Source organism: Mobula birostris, chromosome 6, assembly GCF_030028105.1.
Source record: "Mobula birostris isolate sMobBir1 chromosome 6, sMobBir1.hap1, whole genome shotgun sequence".
Classification (NCBI taxonomy): domain Eukaryota; kingdom Metazoa; phylum Chordata; class Chondrichthyes; order Myliobatiformes; family Myliobatidae; genus Mobula; species Mobula birostris.
The window spans coordinates 192107242-192130340 of record NC_092375.1 but is presented as its reverse complement, the minus strand read 5'-3'; the positions used below and the strand labels follow the sequence as shown (position 1 = coordinate 192130340).

Below are 23099 nucleotides of genomic sequence, written 5' to 3'. Positions count from 1 at the left end.
GTCTCCTGCTCCTCCACCTATCTTGGTGTCACCCGCAAACATAGCCACAAAACCATTTAATTCATAATCCAAATCATCGATATACATTGTAAAAAGCGGCCCCAACACCGACTCCTGCGGAACACCACTAGTAACCGATCAGAATAGGATCCCTTCATTCCCACCCTTTGCCTTCTGCCTATGCTCCACCCATTTCAATATCTTTCCTATAATTCCATGGGCTCTCATCTTATTAAGCAGCCTCATATGCGGCACCTTATCAAAGGCCTTTTGAAAATCCAAATACACAACAACCACAGCCTCTCCCTTGTCAATCTTATTCGAGATTACCTCAAAAAATTCGAATAGGCTGGTGAGGCAGGATCTTCCCTTCATGAAACCATGCTGGCTTCTGCCTATCTTGTCATGCACCTCGAGGTATTTCATTACCTCGTCCTTGAGGATTGACTCCAATATCCTTCCAACTACCGATGTCAGACTAATAGGTCTGTAACTTTTTGCTGTCTCCTTCCTTCCTTAAATAGCGGAATTACATTTGCGACCTTCCAGTCCTCCAGAACCATGCCAGAGTCTATTGATTCCTGGAAGATCATTTCCAATGCTTCCACAATCTCCAAAGCCACCTCCTTCGGAACCCTTGGGTGCACCTCATCTGGACTGGGAGACTTATCTATTCTTAGTCCACTTAGCTTCCCAAGCACTTTCTCCCTAGTAATCTTGACTGTACCTAATTCTATTCCCTGATACCTCTGGCTATCAGGTATATTGCTCATGTCTTCCACTGTGAAGACTGATGCAAAATACTCATTCAGTTCCTCCGTCATCTCTTTGTTATCCATTATAATTTCTCCAGCACCATTTTCCAATCGGTCCCATATCTACCCTTGTCACTCTTCTACTCTTCATATATTTAAAAAAAACTCTTAGTATCCTTTATTATGTTAATCGCCAACTTCCTTTCATAATTCATCTTTTCTTTCCTAATGACTTTCTTAGTTTCCTTCTGTAAGTTTTTAAAAGTCTTCCAGTCCTCATTTTTCCCACTAACATTTGCTTCCTTGTACGCCATTTCTTTTGCTTTTATTTTTGCCTTAACTTCTCTTGTTAGCCACATTTGTGCCATTTTTCCATTCATGATTTTCTTTTTTCTTGGAATATATTTTTCCTGCATTTTCCTTATTTCTTGTACGAATTTCATCCAATTCTGCTCTGCTGTCCCTCCATTTAGCTTACTTTTCCAATCGACTTGGGCCAGTTCCTCCCTCATACCACTGTAATTTCCCCTGTTCCACTGAAATATCGATACACCTGATACCTGCTTCTCCTTTTCAATTTTGAAACTGAACTCAATCATATTATGATCACTACTTCCAAGGGGTTCCTTTACCTCCAGCTCCCTAATCGCCTCAGGTTCGTTACACAGCACCCAATCCAAAACAGCCGGTCCCCTGGTGGGATTCTGGACAAGCTGCTCCAAAAAGCCATCCTGTAGGCATTCTACAAACTCCCTCTCCTGAGATCCAGTACCTTCCTGACTTTCCCAATCCACTTTCATATTAAAATCCCCCGGAATTATCTTGACATTTTCCTTCTGACACACTTTTTCTATTTCCAGCTGCAACTTGTATTCCACATCCCCGCTGCTGTTTGGAGGCCTGTGTATAACCACTATAAGTGTCTTTTTACTCTTGCCATTTCTTAATTCTACCCATAAGGATTCTACCTCTTCTGATCCTATGTCCCTTCTTTCTATTGATTTGATATCGCTGCTTACAATCAGGGCCACGCCACCCCCTTTACCTACCTTCCTATCTTTCCTATACACTGTGTATCCTTGGATATTCAGCTCCCAATCACACCCATCATTTAGCCATGACTCGGTGATGGCCACAATGTCATATCTTTTAACCTGCATCTGTGCAGCAAGGTCATCCACTTTATTTCTAATGCTGCGTGCATTTACGTACAGTACATTTAGATCAGTATCTGTTGCCAACTTTGCTATATTTCTATTTTGCAGCAAATTACCCTGTGTATACACTGGCCTGTCCTTCTTGCCATCTTTGCTGCACAGATTTTTGACTTATTTCTATTTTCCTCTTCCTCGACCCTAACACCTTGTTAGGCCCATTTGGACCATTGAGTCTACTCTGTCATTTCATCACGGCTGATCCATCTCCCTCTCAGTCCCAGTCTCCTGCCTTCTACCCGTAACCCTTCATGCCCGAAACAATCAAGAATCTATCAACCTCTGTCTTAAGTATTCATAAAGGTTTGGCCTCCACAGCTGCCTGTGGTAAAGAATTCCACAGATTCACAGCTCACTGACTAAAGAAATTCCTCATCTGTTCTAAAAGGACATCCATCTACTCTATCACAAACAAGAGAAAATCTGAAGGTGCTGGAAATCTAGAGCAACCCACACAAAATAATGGAGGAACTCAGGCAGGCCAGACAGCATCAATGGAAAAGAGTAAACAGTAGATGTTTTGGGCTGAGACCTTTCATCAGGTCTGCAGGAAAAAAGATGAGAAGTAAGATTAAGGGGGGCGGGGAAGAGAGAGGGAGGAAGAAACATAAGGTAGTAGATGATAGGTGAAGCTGGGAGAGGGTTGATGTAAAGAGCTGAGTAGTCAATCAGTGAAAGAAATGAAGGGATGGAGAAAGGGGAATCTGATAGGAGAGGACAGAAGGCAATGGAAGGAAGGAAAGGGGACGAAGCATCAGATGGAGGTGATGGCAGGTAATGAGAAAAGGTGAGGGGGAAAAGGGAATGGGGAATGGTAAAAGAGAGGAGGGGGCCATTAATGGAAGTTCAAGAAATCGATGATCATGCCATCAGGTTGTAGGCTACCCAGACAGAATATAGAGTGTTGTACCTTCAACCTGAGTTTGGCCTCATCGCTGCCGTAGAGGAGGCCGTGGATTGACATGTTGGAATGGGATGTAGAATTAAAATGGGTGGCCACTGGGTGATCCCGCTTTGTCTGTTGGATGCCACAAGGATGCTCGGCAAAGCAGTCTCCCAATCTACGCTGGGTCTCACCGATATACAGGAGGCCACACTGGAAACACCGGATACAGAAGATGACTTATTTGTCAGCTGGACCTACCCAAGATCCTCAAACCTGCCTGTCTGGGTAGACCCATTGTTTCCGCTTGTTCCTACCCCACCAAACTTATACCCACATACCTCAACTCAGTTTTATCCCCCCAGTTCAGTCCTTCCTACCTATATCTCTGACTTGATCTTTTCAGTGATTTCCCCATGTGGAGCTCACCGAATTCATCAACTTTGCCTCCAACTTCCATCCTGCTCTCAAATTTACCTGGTCCATTTCTGACACCTCCCTCCACTTCCTTAATCTCTCTATCTCCATCTCTGGAGACAGTTTATCTACTGATACCTTTTATAAACTCACTGATTCTCACAGCAACCTGGACTTTACCTCTTTCCACACTACTACTTGTAAAAATGCCACCTCTTTCTCTGAATTCCCCCATCTCCACCACATCTACTTTCTACATTCCAGAACTAAGGAGATGTCCTTCTTCTTCAAAGAAAGGAGCTTCCCTTCCTCTACCATCAATGCTGCACTCATCCACACTTCTATTTTGTGCATGTCTGACCTCACCCCATCCTCCACCAGAGATAGGATTCCTCTTGTCCTCACCTACCAGCCCAGCACATAATTCTCTGTAACTTCCACCACTTCCAATGGGATCCCACCAAGCTCATCTTTCCTGCCCCCAAACTTACTACTTTCAGCAGGGATCACTCCCTACGTGACTCCCTCCCCATTGGTTGTCCTTCTGGCACATCCTTGCAAGCAGAACAAGTACTACACCAGCCCTACACCTCCTTCTCCACTACCAATTCAGGCTCCCAAACAGTCATTCCAGGTGAGGTGACACTTCACATGTTAGTCTGTTGGGGCCATCTACTGTATCCAGTGCTCCCTGTGTGGCCTCCTGTATATTGGTGAAGCCCGACGCAGATTGGGAGGCCGCCTCGCTGAGCACCTACGCTTCATCCACCAAAAAAGCGGGATCTCTTAGTGACCACCCATCTTAATTCTACTTCCCATTCTGACATGTCAGTCCATGGCCTCCTCTACTGCGGCGATGAGGCCACACTCGGGTTGGAGGAGCAACACCTTATATTCCAACTGGGTAGTCTCCAACCTGAACATAGATTTCTTGAAGTTCCGGTAATGCCCCCCTCCTCTCTTTCACCATTCCCACTCTCTTCACCTTTATTTTCTCCTTCGCTGCCCATCCCCTCTGTCTGGTGCTCCTCCCCCTTATTTTTCTTTCATGGCCTTCTGTCCTCTCCCATCAAATTCCCTCTTCTCCAGACCTTTAGCTCTTTCACCAATTGACTTCCCAGCTCTTTACTTCACCCCTCCCTCTCCCAACTTCACCTATCACCTACTACCTTATATGTCTTCCTCCCCTCTCCCCACCTTCTTACTCTGACTTCTCATCCTTTTTCCCCAGTCCTGATGAAGGATCTCAACCCAAAACGTTGACTGTTTACTCTTTTCTATAGATGCTGTCTGGCCTGCTGCGTTCCTCCAGCATTTAGTGCATGTTCCCCTCGATTCTATATTCTAGTCCTCTTGAAGAGAATGCTAACATTGCATTTGCCTTTCTTACCTCCAACTTAACCTGCAAGTTAACTTCAGGGAATCTTGCACAAGGACCCCAAAGTCACCTTGCACTTCTGATTTCTGAGTTTTCTCCCCGTTAAGAAAATAGGGTTTGCCTTTATTTCTTCTCGAAAATGCATGACTTTAAACTTTGCTACACTATATTCCATTGCCACTTCTTTGCCTATTCTCCTAATCTGTCCAAGTCCTTTTGCAGACTCTCTACTTCCTCAAGACTACTTGCCCCTCCACCTATCTTCATATCATTCACAAACCTCGCTACAATGTCATCAATTCCATCATGCAAATAACTGACGAGAAAAGAAGCAACCCCAACACTGACCCCTGCAGAACACAACTGGTTAATGGCAGCCAACCAAAACAGACCACCTTTATTCCCACTCTGTTTCCTGCCAATCACCCACTGTTTCATCCATGACAGTATCTTTCCTGTAATACCATGAGCTCTTGTAATCAGTCTCATGTACAGCACCTTGTCAAAGACCTTCTGAAAATCCAAGTAAACAACATCCACAGACTCTGCTTTGTCTAACTTGCCTGATACTTCCTCAAAGAATTCCAACAGATTTGTCAGGCAAGATTTCCCCTTGAGGAAACCATAGTGACTTTGGCCTATTTTATCATGTGCCTCCAAGTACCCTGAAACCTCATCCTTAATAATGAGCTCCAACATTTCCCAACTCCTAAAATCAGACCAACTAGCCTACATCATTTTTTTTTTGCCTCCCTCCCTTCCTAGATCCAGCGATTCTTGAAAGATCACTATCAATGCCTCCATAATCTCTTCAGCCATTTCTTTCAGAACTCTGGGTTGCAGTTCCCTGGTCAGCTGACTTATCTACTTTAGACCTTCAGCTGTCTAATCACCTTCTTAGTAATAGCAACTGCCCCCGACACTCTTGAATTTCTGGCATATCTAGCATTGTCCACAGTAAAAACTCACAAGATACTAAAGTTCATCTGCAATTGCATGTTCCCTATTACTACTTCTCTTGCATCACTTTCCAGCAGTCTTTTATCCACTCAGGCCTGTTTTTTTTTAAACTCTTTATATCTCTTAAAAAAAACTTTAGTTATCCTCTTATATATTATTGGCTAGCTTAACGTCATAGAGTTCCTTTACCTTAAGCTCCCTAATGAAATCTGGTTCATTACACAACACCCACATTCAGAATCGTCTTTCCCTTAATGGGTCCAACTATCCAACTACAAACTACTCTAAAAAACCATCTTGTAGAAATTCTATTTCTTGCGATCCAGAAACAAACTGATTTTCCCAATCCACCTGTATATTGAAATCTCCCATGACATTGTAACATTGCCCGTTTTGCATGCCTTTTCTATCTCCTGCTGTAATTTGTACCCCACATCCTGGCTACTGTTCAGAGGCCTTGCAGTTTCTTAACTCTACCCGCAAGGATTCCACATCTTCCAATTCTATGTCACCTCTAAGGATCTGAATTCACTTTTTACCAACACAGCCACCCCACCCCCTACAAACCTGCCTGTCCTTTTGATACAAGGTGTATGCTTGGATTTTAAGCTATGATTTTCTTTCAGCCACAAGTCAGTGATGCACACAACATCATACCTTTCAATCTCTAACTGTACTGCAAGATCTGTATACTACGTGCATCCAAATACAACACCTTCAGTCCTGTATTCATCACTCTTTTCGTCCCCATGTTACACTTCAACGCATCCCATTCACTACCTCCCTGTATGTCCTGCTGATCAACCTCTCACCCTCATAAATGATTTGGAGTTCATCCTGTTCCAACTCCGATTCCTTAACATGTTCTGAAAGTTGTTAGCTAGATGCACTTCCTGCAGGTGTAGTTGGTAAGGACACCAGATATCTCCTGCCTTCCCACAGCCCACAAAGGAGCATTCCACTAGCCCTGAGGTCCCAATGCTCTGACGGTGCAACACGAAAGAAAGAAACAAATAAAAAATATCTACCTACAGCCTCTGCCTCTCCTCGCTGAAGCCTCTGTGAGCCAAAGCTTGAGCTCCCCACTCTAATACCGGCCTACTCACACAATGGCCACTCTGCTTAAACCCAACTTCTTTTTGCTGGTCCTTGCTAAGTGCCTAATTACGCACAATCCAACGTCACCTCAGGAACTGTGACACACAGAATATCCCATCTGCTCCCGCTCACTTCTTTTAAACTCACTTGCCTGCTATGCTGTCCAATTTCTCCTCAGAAACTGTGGCGTGCATTTAGAACACAGAACGTAGAAATTTACAGCACATTACAGGCCCTTCAGCCCACAATATTATGCCAACCATGTAACCTACTCTAGAAACTGCTTAGAATTACCCTACTGCATAGGCCTCTAATTTTCTAAGCTCCATGTACCCGTCTAAGTGTCTCTTAAAAGACCCTATTGTATCCGCCTCTACCACCTTTGCTAGCAGTACATTCCATGCACCCACCACTTTCTGTGTGTGAAAAACTTATCTCTGACATCCCCCTTGTACCTACTCCCAAGCACCTTTAAACTATACCCTCTCATGTTAACCATTTCAGCCCTGGGATAAAGCTTCTGGCTATCCACACAATCAATGTCTCTCATCATCTTATACACTCTATCAGGTCACCTCTCCCCGTCCATCTCTCTAAGAAAAGGGCAAGTTCACTCTACCTATTCTCATAAGGTACGCTCTCCAATACAGGCAACATCCTTGTAAACCTCCGCACTCTCTCTATAGAATCCACATCCTTCCTGTAATAAGGTGACCAGAACTGAACACAGTACTCCAAATGGGGTCAAGCTAAGGTCTGACATAGCTTTAACATTATCTCACCGCTCTTGAACTCAATCCTATCGTTGATGAAGGCCGTCACACCATATGCCTTCTTAACAACACCGTCAACCTGCGCAGTAGTTTTGAGTGTCCCATATTCTGTTTTCAAATTTGACCTACTTTTCTGGGTTGAAGTCCATCTGCCACTTCTCAGCCCAGTTCTGCATCCTATCAATGTCCTGCTGTAACTGCTGACAACTCTCCAGACTATCCACAACACCCCCAACTTTTGTGTCTTCAAATATACTAGGCTATTTTCACATTTTTCCTTACTTCAAGTTTTTCTCATTTTTTTTTTAAACTATCTTGACTTGGCCATTAGTTGCAGGTTCCATTACCACAGGTTAGATGAAAAACACATTTTTTATATATTTAAAAAAAAAAATCAGCTCAAATACATACCTTGATTGTAGAGCTCAATAAACCGTCTCTGATATTGGGTCAGTTCTGCTCTGCTTGGTACCTCATCAATTTTTCTTTGTAGAACAGCAATCTCTCTATTCCGTCGAGCCTGTATTCAAATTGTGATTCACCTTCTTTTCAAAGTGTCAATTTAATTAGATATCTTACATAGTAATGTAACATAACTGCCATGGAGTGACCATACAACTTATATAAGCAATTTCATGCTCTACATAGAGGAATGCACCAATACAGAGAGCAAACATTAACCGAAGTAATCCAGATGCAGATGAATTTATTAAATCCCAAGAATGCAAATTCTAAATAATTAATAAATCCTCAATCATTAATGTTTTCATAACTGAAAGCCCTACTGTGATGTAACACACATAAAAGTTGCTGGCGAGGCCAGGAAGCATCTCTTGGAAGAGGTACAGTCGACGTTTCGGGCCGAGACCCTTCATCAGGACTAACTGAAGGAAGAGCTAGTGAGAGATTTTAAAGTGGGAGGGGGAGGGAGAGATCTGAGATGATAGGAGAAGACAGGAGGGGGAGGGATGGAGCCAAGAGCTGGAAAGCTGATTGGCAAAAGGGATATGAGAGGACAGGAGGCCTAGGGAGAAAGAAAGGGGTGGGGGGGGGAGCCCAGGGGATGGGCAAGGGGTATAGTGAGAGGGACAGAGGGAGAAAAAGGAGAGAGGAAAAAAGAATGTGTGTATGTAAATAAATAAATACCGGATGGAGTACGAGGGGGAGGTGGGGCATTAGTGGAAGTTTGAGAAGTCGATATTCATGCCATCAGGTTGGAGGCTACCCAGATGGAATATAAGGTGTTGTTCAAGCTCTTGGCTCCATCCCTCCCTCTCCTGTCTTCTCCTATCATTTCGGATCTCCCCCTCCGCCTCCCACTTTCAAATCTCTTACTAACTCTTCCTTCAGTTAGTCCTGACGAAGGGTCTCGGCCCGAAACGTCGACTGTACCTCTTCCTAGAGATGCTGCCTGGCCTGCTGTGTTCACCAGCAACTTTTATGCGTGTTGCTTGAAATTCCAGCATCTGCAGATTTCCTCATGTTTGCGTTTTTAAAGAGTCCTACTGTGAATCAAGCTTTGAGATATCATAAAAGGTTAACATTTTTTTGTAATCAGACATCAACATAAATGCCTCAGAACTCAACAAACGGCTGGTCCACACTAAATCGTTATATTATCATAGTGGTTAAATAATTGGATTAACATCCAGAAGTATTGGTACTTTACCATGAAACTGAATTCAAATCACAACTTTGGAGCTGTAGTAGTACAAAATCCCTATATACAATCCTGAGACTCATTTTCCTGTGGGCATACTCAGAAAATCTATAGACTAATAACTATAACAGGATCAATGAAAGATCATCCAGAGTGTAGAAGGCAACAAACCGTGCAAATTCTAATATAAATAAATAGCAATAAATAATGAGAACATGAAATAATGAGATAAAGAGTCCTTGAAAGTAAGATCATTGGTCGTGGGAACATTTCAGTGATGGGGCAAGTGAAATTGAGTGTAGTTATCCACTTTTATTCAAGGGTCTGATAGCTGAGGGTAGAAACTGTTCCTGAACTTGGTGTGAGTCTTAAGGCCCTTGTACCTTCTACTTGATGGTAGCAGAGAGAACATAACCTGGGTGTGGGGATGTCTGATGATGGATGCAACCTTCCTATGACAACATTTCATGTAGATGTGCTCAATGGTTGGTGTGATTTATCTGTGATGCACTGGGCTGAATCCACTACCTTTTGTCAGGTTTTCCATTGGAAGGCATTGGCGTTCCCATACCAGGCTGTGATGCGGCCGGTCAATATGTCCTCCGCCACACAACTATAGAAGTCTGTCAAAGTTTTAGATGTGATGCCAAATCTCTGCAAATGTACATCCTTTTGTAAAGTTCTAACTGGGGTTATTTACCAAAATGTGGAATGAAGTGTGCCAGCCTCTCTGAGTCTGGCCTACATGTGATGTCAGCTCCACTGTGGGTCAGTGGTTCACTTACTCTGTTCAGGGACAGCTGCGGATATACATAAAATACTTGTATAGAAATACCCAATGGAAAAAAAGGCGGAAAAGGAACTTGTATTGTCTATCTCACACATCAATGCATGATTTTGCAATACAAGTGTGAAATGACTTACTGTATGTACCTTTAACATAATACATTGCAGGTCCTGGGGGCTGGAGCAACAAACTACTGGAGGAACTCAGCAGGTGGAGTAGTGCCTGTGTGTGGAAAGCAGGGAAGTGTCCCTTTGCAGGGTTTCAATCCGAGTTCCTCCAGCAGATTGTTCCCATTTTCACTGCATTTCAAAGTGCTTCCCTAAATATGAAGCAGCACTAAAGAGAGCAGAGCTAAGATTTAAAGGATGTTGCTAGGACTGGAGAATTGCACTTAAGGAAAGAGCAGGGTGGGATTTTCTTTACATTGAGAGGACATTTAATGGAGTGCACAATACTTTGAGATGCTTAGTTACAGTAGAGACCAATTTTCCCTGGCAATACTAGGAATTAAAGGACAAATTTGAGGTCACTGATAGACCTACATGACCTACCTATCATGCACAAAGCCATGTTGACTATCCCTAATCGGTCCTTGCCTACCCATATATGGATATATAATTAAATATTTCTAGTTAATTGGGTCATCAGTTAAGCAGGGGAGCCGTTTAGTTAGGACAACTTTTGAAGAACAAAAACTAAATTGAGAAAATAGCTGGGATTCCCTTTGTTTATTTAGGACACTATGCCACTTAACTAGGGCAAGAAACTATTGCATAACAGTTTCTAACTCTGGTCAGTCAGTCATGTGCATTTGCGTGGCCATTAGATACTACTGATGCTTACAGCGATTAGGTTTTAAATAGTTGCGTGTTTGTTTTCAAGAAAAGCAGTGATTTTTGTCACTGGTAGTGAGTGAGAAATAAGCCGCAAAACAATGCAGAACTACTTTGCTCACTGTGGGTTCAAACACTCAGACCAGGAGATGCCAGGAACTATGATGGTATCAATAATCACCTTGAATGTAACAAAGAAATTGAATATTTGGAGGATTTATTCATCTATAACATTGTTTGAAGGCAGTCCATTATCTGCACTAGGAGCCCGTACTGATTTTGTTCAATTACAGTCAATCACAAGAATTAGATGCATCCTCTCTCGATGGCTATTAGAACTAATACAGTTTCAGCGCACTGTAGAGGTATTGGTAGTGTTCTGATTTGTTCTGTATTTCATTTAAATACATAAATTGTTACTCAGTTAAATAGTAGTTTGTCTTTTTTATACCTTTTAACTATTTCCATGAAACTTTGGCAAATGTGGGCAGCCGCTTAATTGGGCCAAAATGTACTGGTCTGGATGTGTCCCAATTAACTGGGATCCACTGTACTTGTACAGTCTACCTGGTCCCTTAATATACCCTCCAATAATGTCAGGCTCATTGGCCTATAATTTCCAGTTTATTCTCAGAACCTTTCTTAAACAATGAAACAACATTAGCTATCCTCCAATCCTCCAGCACCTTGCCCAAGGGCAAGGATATTTTAAATATCTCTGCTAGGGCCCCTGCAGTTTCTGTACTAGCCTCCCACAGGTCCAAGGGAACACACTGTCAGCCCCTGCAGATTAATCTACCCTAATTTGCCACCAGACAGCAAACACCTCCTTCTCTATAAACTGTATCAGGTCCATGACCTTGCTGCTGCATTGCATCACATCTATAAACTGTGTCCGACTCACGAGTAAATACAGATGCAAAAAATCCATTTAAGACCTCCCCCATCTCTTTCGGCCCCATGCATAAATTATCATTCAGATGTTACACAGGACTAATGCTGTCCCTTGTTATCCTTTTGCTCTTAATACATCTGTATAAGCCCTTAGGGCTGTCCTTCGCCTTGTCTGCTAGAGCAACTTCGTGTCTTATTTTAGCTCTCCTGATTTCTTTCTTAAGTGTTCTCTTGCATTTCATATACTCAAGTACCTTGTTTGTTCCAACCTGGCTATACCTGCTATGCATCCCATCGTTTTTCTTAACCAGGGCCTCAATATCTCTCAAAAACCAAGGTTCCCTAAACCTGTTGTTGTTGCCTTTTATTCTGACAGGCGCATACAAGCTTTGTACTCTCAAAATTTCACTTTTGAAGGGCTCCCACTTACCAAGTGCACCCCTGCCAAAAAACCTAACCGAATCCACACCTGCCAGATCCTTTTTGATAACACCAAAAATGGACTTTCTTCAATACAGAATTTCAACCGAAGAACCAGACCGCTACCCTTCCACAATTATTGTGTATCTAGTGGCATTATGATCACTTGATCCAAAGTGTTCCCTACACACAGTTCTGCCACCTGCCCTGTTTTGTTTCCTAATAGGAGACGCAGTATTGCACTCTCTCTAGTTGGAACCTCTATATATTGATTAAGGAAACTTTCTCAAACACACTTTTTCTATCCCATCCTGACCTTTTACAGTACGGTTGTTCCAGTCAATGTGGAAAGTTAAAACCACCTACTATCACAACCTTATGTTTCTTTGTGTGTACACTCTATAAATTTGCTCCTCTAATTCCTGCTGACTATTAGGTGATCTATATGTAGATCCCATTAACATGGTCATCCCTCAACCCTTCTCATTCCCCAGTTCCCCTATACAGTCTCAGTGGTCAAGCTTTCTGGCTGTCCAACCACTGCTGTGACACTTTCCCTGAGTAGTAATGCCACCCTCCCCCTCCCCCCTCTAATCCCTCCTGCTCTACCATGTCTGCCAGGGGTGATAGTGAGGCAAGATCCCAGTACCTAGTAGATGCTCAAAATGGCATGTGCCTCAAATAGCCTCAACAACCAAGTCCAGCTCCTAGCCTTCACATGTGGCTTAGCTACTAAGCCCGGCAGAACCATTTCCACTGAGAAGAGGAGGAGGAAAGGTGGTTTACCTTAGCCATAAAACCAGTCGCTTTGAGCAGATGGGGCTCATCAGCTGTGGTTGGCAGCTCATCTAGAAGGAAAACTTTGATCTCAAACCTCCAGTGCCTTGTGACTATACCCACTCATGGGGAAGGCTTCAGGCATCAATCCCGAGGGAAAAATCTGGAGCTGGAGTTCTAAGGCAGTCCTACACTGAGTTCGCCACTGACTGGCAATCCCTGCGATGCTGCTGATGCCAAGTTGTATCAGTCTCTGCCATTCCTTTGGGTTCATCAGATGCGTGGAAAGGGAAAGCTTGCTACATGGGAAACAGACAGCTAGGACGCAAGAGCCATGGTCTTCCCTGACCAATGGAGGACTCTACAATGTCTAAAACAATGGAGCCCTGGAACATTGAGCTGCCTGTTCTGTTCCTCCTACAACCAAGTCTCACTAATGGCTACAATGCCATAATTTCACATGCTGATCCATGTGAAGCTCTTGCATTGAAATGTACAAGGAGAATCACCACGCCTAAGTAGATAACTGAGTAAAACTATTCATCACCTGTTTTTGGCAAACAATGACCAATCTTGCCCTGGGGTGACTAAGAATTGAGCACAAAGATAAAAAGGAAAAAGGAAATGCTTGACATTATACAATTAGATACAATTCTGCAGGAAGAAATAACTTAGATTTTGATGTTAAATTTATTCTATTTAATTTTATAGCAGTTTAATTATTACAAATGAAACAATTTGAAGGTTGGAACTTACTAAATAGGAGCTTAGTTACCAGAATTTACAGGATGTACATTTTAACAACTTCCAGTTCAATGGAAGGTGGAGCTACTCTGTAGAAAATTATCTTAATAATCAGCACCTACAAACAAAGCTACTAGCTTTTCAGTACAATAATTAGACTTTACTTACCAACAAGAGTCGTATTTTCTGAAGCTTTACTCTGTCTTCTTTATATTGTTGCTCTATTAATTCACTGTGCTCCTAGTTAAAGGTTAAAAAGAGGAATAATTTAAACAAACAGGCTTTGATGGAACATTCTCTCATACAGTATCCTGAAAATTACTTTGAGTCTTCCAATATTCAAACCATTACACTTCTATAATTAATTAAATAGACCACAAACTGATTAAAGGTTTCATTGTAATTACTTGCTCTTTTCTGCTAGTAGGCAAAGAAATAGAATTAGCTTGTATAGGTCTAGTTGATCAACAAGTAGCAAATTAAACAAGTTGTTATAAACTATACAGTTCTGTAGAAAGAATAGAATTTCTTCACTTAATTCCAGCTGGAGTAGAAATACAACAAAGACCAAAATTAAAGGAAAGGTCTGATAAAGTAACTACACCCTCAATTTTATGAATAATGTTGATACGCAGAGAATATAAATAGTAAAAGTGAATTGTGTATCTCCACTTCCTTGCACTAACATAAAAAAAAATCGACTTTGATATTATTGAAGATAGTTCATTAATATGTTAACACACTCCTTACTGTACAATATACCTTTAATTCAGCTTCCTCATTCCCCGCTGCACTCTTGAGGCTTTCAATACTCTGTTGTAATCGAGCCATTTCCTCCTGCAACAAATAGCTCAATGTGAAATGCAAACTGTTAAATTAAGCTGGAAACCCACATTTATAATACAGTACAACTATGTTGGTATCCCTCATTAGCATTAAAAAATTAAACACTGCTTTGTTGTTAATAAAATACAATTAACATGCCTTGGTGTATCTTCTTTCATATGTAACACCACAAATGTTTGACAAATATTTGAAGAGTGTAATTTACTTTGTTTATTGACCCCAGTGTACACTTAGAGACAGAACCAGGTGAGCACGGGTTCAAGCCCAACTACAGATACTCCTGGAGAGCAGAGAGAACTTTAGCCCCTAAATGTTGTGCTAACATACAGCAGAGCTCTCCTAACTAAACCGGAATATCTCTCCATTTGAAGCCACAATAAGTAACAAAAACAGAAAATGCTGAGAAGAGAAGCAGACCTTCCTGCAGATATGGCATAACCTGCTGGGTATTCCAGCCTTTTCTGTTTTTTTTTTCAAGTATTATTTTAAGTTTCATTAATTTCCACATTTAGAAATACTGAGCTGACACCCATCCAGGTTGATTCTTGAGAACTGGAATGGCAAATGTATTCAACTGGTCCTGTTTCAAGTCACACAACAAAATATAAAAACATTAGAGAAAGGGAAGAATTGGATTATCTGACACTGACAGACAGAAAACAAGAAGCAGTACATAATGATTCAAACTGATGAAATTGTATGGCTGTATAGATTAGAGCAGATAAAGTGAATTATGAAAGTTACTCCTGCTCAAGATCACACATTAAAAATGTCAGAGTTATATGGTACTTGCCCTACTGAATCTACATTGACCAAAATCACCCATCTAACTAATCCCACTTTTCTTTAACATAGCCATCAATGACCTACCTGCCCAGTCTGAAGCTATCCACCTCCATTAGGAGAAAATTTCATTTGTATGTCTTTGGCATGTAGGAGGAAACTAAAGCAACAAATACAGTCACAAGGAGAACATAGAAACCTCATATAGTACCCATGGTCAAAATCAACACACACAAAATACTGGAGGAACTCTGCAGGCCAGGAAGCATCTATGAAAAAGAGTACAGTTGACATTTTGGGCCAAGACCCTTCAGAAGGCCCGGAGAAAAAACGCTGAGGAGTAGATTTAAAAGGCGAGGTGAGGGGAGAGAGAAACAGAAGGTGATAGGGGAAACCTGGAGGAAGAGGGATGAAGTAAAGAGCTGGGAAGTTGATTGGTGAAAGAGATACAAGGTTGGAGAAGGGGAAGTCTGATAGGAGGGAACAGAAGGCCATGGAAGAAAGAAAAGGGGGAGCACCAGAGGGAGGTGATTAGTGGGCAAGGGGATAAGGTGTGAGAGAGATTAGGGGATAGGGGTGGGACATTACCGGAAGTTCGAGAAATCGACCTTCATGCCATCAGGTTGACAGCTACCCAGACAGAATACAAGGTATTGTTGCTCCAACTTAACTGTGGTCTCATCATGACCAATGTACAGGAAGCCACTTTATTTCCAACTTGCCTTCAAATTTACCTGGTCTATCTCTGACACACCCCTCCCCTTTCTCGATCTCTGGAGACAGCTTATCTCCTGATATCTATTACAAACCTACAGACTCTCACAGCTACCTGGACTATACCTTCACCTACCCTGTTACTTATAAAAACACCATCCCTGTCTAATAGTTAACTGTATTATACACTATACAAATTTTCACACATTTTTTAAAGGAATCTAACACTTTGTTAATTGAAGAAGTATATCAATCAATTTGAAAATACTTAGACCTTAAAAATATCAACTTTAGTTGAGAAGTACCACAAGACTGAGCTACTTAAGGTTAAACAGCAATTGGAGATGAGAGGATTGGAGGATAAAGCACTAGCAGAAAAGAGGGAACGGCAAGGCAAGGAGAGAAAAGCAGTGAATTCTGTTTTATTTCAGTAGAATCAGTAATTCAGGCATGTCATTTTTGTGTCTTTTCATTACATGATCATATGTAAAATAAACAAAATATTCTTACCCTGCAATGATTCCTAAATTGTTGTTCCTGATCTTTCAGACTTTCATTCATTGTAACTAACTCTCTCAGCTTTTCCAGTATCCTATACCAAACAGGGTGTAGGTGTTAAAATTGATGCAGAAATAACAACTCACATTAAATACACGGGTCAGCAAAAGACATAACAAGTCCTCTCAATTGAAATAACAATTATGGATCTTACACTCCCAACAAATTACTATTGTACGTACAATAGGGACACATCAAGACCAGTACATTTTGGCCCAGTTAAGTGGCTGCCCCAATTAGACAAGAGTTTCATGGAAATAATTAAAAAGGTATAAAGTTTAGCTGATACCAGGATATGTATTTAAATGAAATGTATAACAATTGTCAATACCTTCAAATTCTTCGTAGTCCCTAACTTTTTGAACTAGCAAAATCATTTCATTTTCACTCCCAGCTGTTTCTGGCATCTCCAAGCCTGAAAGCTTGAAATAGCAGTGAGCAAAAGCAGTTGTGAATTGTCTTGCTGCTTATTTGTCGTCAACTATCAGTGACAAAAATCACTGCTTCTTGAACACAAATGCACGCAACTGATTCTATTTAAGAACTGCTCACTCTAAGCACTATGTAGTGTCTAAAGGTCACACAAGTGTACGCGACTGACACTACTTAGAAACTATTCAGCAACAATCTGTTGCAGGTAGGTGGCATAATGTCCCAAATCAACAAAGGGAACGCAGGATATTTTCTCAATTAGTTTTTGTTCTTTAAGCTGCTGCTCCAATTAACTGATGGCCCAATTAACCAAAATCCACTGTACTTGAATAAAAATCATTTTAAGAAAACATAGTCAGATAATGCTGTATAATAAGACTGGAAATATAAAATATTCTTAGTATTAGAATTGATCTATAACTTTTGCTATTTTAGCATACTTTATCCCACCCAGATCACTGGCAATGATATTTTTGGAATATGCTGTGTATTTATCATCATCTTCAATGGAACGTAAATGTATTACACTAAATAGGACACAATCAGGTATACAGTGCAGTATTGGACTCCATACAACTGTGTTCTGGAATGTTATAAAGATATTTTAGGATGGATTCATAAAGAAGCCAAAGCAGAGTTGGAAAATGAATTTCTTATAAAATACAGATTGGAGAATAAAATAAACTTTAAAATAAAGTTCAAAATTGGAAGTAAAATTATCAAAAATACATATGTGTTATCATATTCTACTCTGAGATTCATTTCCTTGCAGGCATTCACAGGAAAATACAGAAATACAATAGAAATTACAAAAAATGCTGCATGATAACTGGCATCCAGTGTGCAAAAAAAACTGAGATATGAGTTGCAAAGAATTGTAAGTTATGATATGATGGAACAGTTTAGACAGAGAGAATATTTCTCAAATGGAATTGAGATTGCTTTGTGAGGAAGAACATTACAATCAAGGTGTTTTTAACTTAACCTGTTAAATATAGGATAGGAATAAAAATTAAGGATCAAACATGATACCGGCAGGGATTAATTTTTTTTTACTGATAAATTACTGTACAGAGACAAGGTAGGAGCATTACAATTTTTAAAAATGATGTATCTGTCTTTTTGAACACGATAATGTTCAAGAGCAGGATTTATATTCATGAGAAGCACAACAACATCTAAGTAACAACTAATACAAGATCTAATGAAAGGTTATCAACCTGAAATGTTTAGACCTTCTCCGACCAGAGATACAGGTTAACCTGGTTACTCTTAATAGCATCTTTCCACACAAATACTTCAGTATTGCTTTACATTGTGATGCAGTATGCTAACTGGCAAACTTTTTTTCTTTGAAGATTAAATTACTGCAAACAGATTACAGAAAGGGGGTTAATGCTCAGTGCTATTAGCACACTATACTGTGTCACAGTCCTCCAGAGTTTGAGTAGCTCCTCAAAACTTCATTATCAAACTGATCAGCTCTAAGATTTGAACTTGATTCCAGATGCCGCTTACACTTCTATTTTCATGCCCGACATATACTGGTGCCTGTATGAATTACATTTCTGAAGTTATTAGATCTGGAAAGCTTTATTAAATGCTTCCTTTGCAATTCCACTTGTTTGCAAAGGAAAAAGTCAGCTTACCTATTCAAAACTTGGAATCTCATGTAATTACCTACATTTCTTCAACCCCTGAATTTTATTTGACAATTTATTCCAATATTCCCATATTATCACCCAAAGTCTAGAACGTTGTCCATTTATTATAACTATTGTACCAGAAAATAAACCAGATCTCAAATATGGGCTATCTGCAAACATGCTCATTGGTTATTTGTACAATTCAGAAGACTAAGTTAAATTTTAAATGCAAACACATTATACCTGGAATCAGCTTTCGATTCAGCTGCTTCAAGATTCAATAACTCTTTATCCAGCTTTCCCCCATAATTCATAACCTACAAATACAAGACACACCAGACTGTATTAAAAGCAAAATACCTTGAATACTGGATATGGAAAACATAAAAAATATAAAAAGACATGTGCAGGAGATCAGACTTCACACATGAAGTAGTGTGTAAAGTTACTTAAATATTTCTCCTCTCCCTGCCCCCTTCCTAATCTCAGTCCACAATAGAGATCCATATCAGAATCATGCTTATCATCACTCACATACGAAATGAAATATATATTTTTTTAAATAGCAGTACAGTGCAATACATAAAATTACTGCAGTATTGTGCACAAGTCTTAGGCACCCTAGCTCTACATCTGTAACTAAGACTATTGCACTGTACTGTACCTTTTTTTTAAAAATAAGAGCAATTTGACAAAGTTCCAGCAACACACATCAAAGTTGCTGGTGAACGCAGCAGGCCAGGCAGCATCTGTAGGAAGAGGTGCAGTCGATGTTTCAGGCCGAGACCCTTCGTCGACTGCACCTCTTCCTACAGATGCTGCCTGGCCTGCTGCGTTCACCAGCAACTTTGATGTGTGTTGCTTGAATTTCCAGCATCTGCAGAATTCCTGTTGTTTGACAAAGTTCCAGATACTTTGTTTACATAAGTGTAAACTACCACCTTACCTCCACCAGTTTTTTCTTCTCCTCCTCACATGTAGCTTGAATCTCACGATATTTAACTTGCAGCTAATAGAAAGGTGGACAGATTACAAATTAATACAGTTGAACTCCATTTAGTCACTTCTTGTGCTTATTATGGAACTTAAGTCTTATAGTTCCATTGTTAATGTCAGCAGGAATTTACACTTACTGCTCATGTGACCTATCCATGAAATCACTGAGCTTTGCAAAAGGGCCCACCTCTAAGCTAGCTTAATGAACATAGAAATTTACAGCACATTACAGGCCCTTCAGCCCACAATGTTGTGCCAACCATGTAACCTGCACTAGAAACTGCCTAGAATTACCCTTCCACATAGACCTCTAAATTTCTTAGCTCCATGTACCTATCTAAGAGTCCCTTAAAAGACCCTATTGTATCTGCCTCTACCACTGTCACTGGCAGTGCATTCCACACACCCACCAGTCTCTTGAGTGGAAAACTTAGCTCTTCCAAGCACCTTAAAACTATGCCCCCCTCATGTTAGCCATTTCAGCCCTGGGAAAAAGTCTCTGGCTATCCACACAATCAATGCCTCTCATCATCTTATACACCACTAGTAGGTCACCTCTCATCCTCCATCGCTCCAAGGAGAAAAGGCCAAGTTCACTCAACCTATTCTCATAAGGCACGCTCTCCATTCCAGGCAACATCCTTGTAAATCTCCTCTGCACTTCCTATAGTCTCCACATCCTTCCTGTAGTGAGGTGACCAGCACTGAACACAGTACTCCAAGTGGGGTTTGACTAAGGTCTTATATAACTGTAATATTACTTCCGTTCTTAAACTCAGTCTCATGGTTGATAAATGCCACACACCATACACCTTCTTAACGACACTAAACCTGCACTGCAGCTTTGGGTGTCCTATGCACACAGCCCCCAAGATCTCTCTGGATTTTCCACACTATCAAGAGTCTTACCATTAATAATATACTCTGTCTTCAAATTTGACATACCAAATTGAACCACTTCACAGCCCAGTTCTGCATCCTATTGATGTCCCGCTGTAACCTCTGACAACTCTCCAGACTATCCACAACACCCCCAACCTTTGTGTCATCAGCAAACTTGCTTACCAACCCTACTACTTCTTCATCCGGGTCATTTATAAATATTACTAAGAGGAGGAGTCCAGAGAAAAGATTACTGTGGAGCACCACCGGTCACCAAGCTCAATGCAGAATATGAACCATCTACAATCACCCTTTGCCTTCTATGAGCAAGTCAGTTCTGGATGCACAAAACAAGGTCTCCTTGGATCCATTGCCTCCTTACTTTTTGAATGAGCCTTGCATGGGGAACCTTATCAAATGCCTTACTGATGTTTAAATACCTTATCAAATGCTTCTGTCATCTCATCTTGCCTCTATCAACACCAAATTCATTATGCTCTGTCACCTTCCAACTGAATAATTCATAAGTTGTGCTGGTTTCCCAAGATCCTCACCTTCTTAGAAAATGCAATTCAATTAAAAGAGTTTCTTGAATATTTTATAGTTTGAAAATACAAGTCAATAACGTAATTAACTTCTAAAGCTAGTGTATCCATTTATCTATAAAATGCAATTCTCTTCCCTGGTCTTACATTACTCAGGTTATGCTTTCTCTAGCTCTGAAAAGTCACTATTCCCCTTTTCTCAGGAAGTAAAGGCCCAACAGCGCCTTTACTTCCTGAGAAAACTAAAGAAATTTGGCCTGTCCCCTAAATCCCTCACTAATTTTTATAGATGCATTGTAGAAAGCATTCTTCTCGGGTGCATCACAACCCGGCATGGAAGTTGTCCTGTCCAAGACCGGAAGAAGCTGCAGAAGATCGTGAACACAGCCCAGCACATCACACAAACCAATCTTCCGTCCTTGGACTCACTTTACACCGCACGCTGTCGAAGCAGTGCTGCTAGGATAATCAAGGACACGACCCACCCAGCCAACACACTTTTCGTCCCTCTTCCTTCCGGGAGAAGGCTCAGGAGCTTGAAGACTCGTACGGCCAGATTTGGGAACAGATTCTTTCCAACTGTGATAAGACTGTCGAATGGATCCTGACCCGGATCTGGGCTGTACCCTCCAAATATCCAGAACTGCCTCTCAGTTTTTTTACACTACCTTACTTTCCATTTTTCTATTTTCTATTTATGATTTATAATTTAAAATTTTAATATTTACTAATTTTTACTATTTTTAATATTTAGTATTTGTAATCCAGGGAGTGGGAAGCGCAGAACCAAATATCGCTGTGATGATTGTACGTTCTAGTACCAATTGTTTGGCGACAATAAAGTATAAAGTATTCTAAGCTCTGTTTTGTATAATAGTGGAAACTTACAATCTCAAGATAGTTACGTAGCCAAAGTTATTTTTAATTCTGTTCACATCTGATTCTGTCTGTGACCAATTTGGGTGATTTTGACATATTTAAAGGAATATGAATGTATAATTCACAAATTTCACAAAGAGTTTTGATTTCCAAAGTGGTATTCATTTGAGTTTGGATATACTCGAGAGCATTTTTTGAAAATAAAAACTAAACCTTCAATCAAATTGACTACGGTTTAAATACATCTCATTGATATACTTGAACTACTCTGGTCAAATAGCATTTGCAGAATAGAACACAGTTTGTTCCATAGCACACATATTTGATGTTAATTACATCCACAGAGATCTACGAAATTTAGAAATTTAACATACTGGAAATAAAATTAACATAGTCATTTAAAAAAGTTATCACATTAGTTTTCATTGAAATCAGTTTTGTTATGAAGAGAGGAAAAAGTATCCCTTTCTAAACCATAGAAATTTTTCAGTTGTTTACCTCTTCCAACTGCTTTGATTTTTGCAAGATTTGTTTATTCAGAGATGCAACTTGTCTTCGATACTGCTGAGTAGCTCCAAGCCGCTCGGGACGATCTTCAGCTGAAAGCTCTGATTGCTGCAATTATAAAAAATACACATTAAAAAGAAAACAGATCACTGAACTGCAATGGAAGACAAGAGATAGTAGATGCTGTGATCCAAAGCACAATACAGAAAGCTGGATGAACTTAGAAAGTCAGACAGCATCTATGGAAGAAAATCAAAGGTTAATATTTTGGGTTAAGACCCTTCATCTGGACTTGCTAATCACCAGAATAACTAGATGGACACACCAGGGAAGCAACTGAGCAGGCAAAAATAAAGAAACTTACTTCTTGTGCTCAAGACTTTGCAGTGAAACGTGAAATGAAAACATTGATTAAAAACCGCGACACTGATGATACTGGCAGACTGGCAGATTTTCAGTATCTATAGTCTCCTGTATCTCCAGTGATAGAGAGGAATATGTGCTCGTAAATGAGCAAGGGTTGCTACCATCTCTCAAGTCAGAAAGTCAAAGTGACAGGCAAAATACATCTTTGCCCTAAGGGGAAAACCTCCACTTTGCAGAGGATAAACACAACAAAATCTGCCAATGCTGGGAAATCAAAGCAACACACACAAAATACTGGAAAAACTCAGCAGGTAAGGCAGCATCCACAGAAATGAACACACAGTCGACGTTT

At 40.6% G+C, this 23099-nt stretch overlaps 1 protein-coding gene across 1 annotated transcript in view; it reads right to left on the bottom strand.

Moving 5' to 3' along the window:
• Window positions 1-23099, bottom strand: part of ccdc93 (coiled-coil domain containing 93) — an 85676-nt gene that overhangs the window by 5729 nt on the left and 56848 nt on the right. Inside the window, exons 12-18 of the mRNA XM_072262132.1 lie at window positions 22373-22489; window positions 19519-19581; window positions 18816-18889; window positions 16447-16528; window positions 14356-14430; window positions 13762-13833; window positions 7890-7998 (exon numbers count right to left, since the gene is read on the bottom strand). Coding sequence (XP_072118233.1) covers window positions 7890-7998; window positions 13762-13833; window positions 14356-14430; window positions 16447-16528; window positions 18816-18889; window positions 19519-19581; window positions 22373-22489 — 592 coding nt within the window. The remainder of the gene's footprint in view (window positions 1-7889; window positions 7999-13761; window positions 13834-14355; window positions 14431-16446; window positions 16529-18815; window positions 18890-19518; window positions 19582-22372; window positions 22490-23099) is intronic.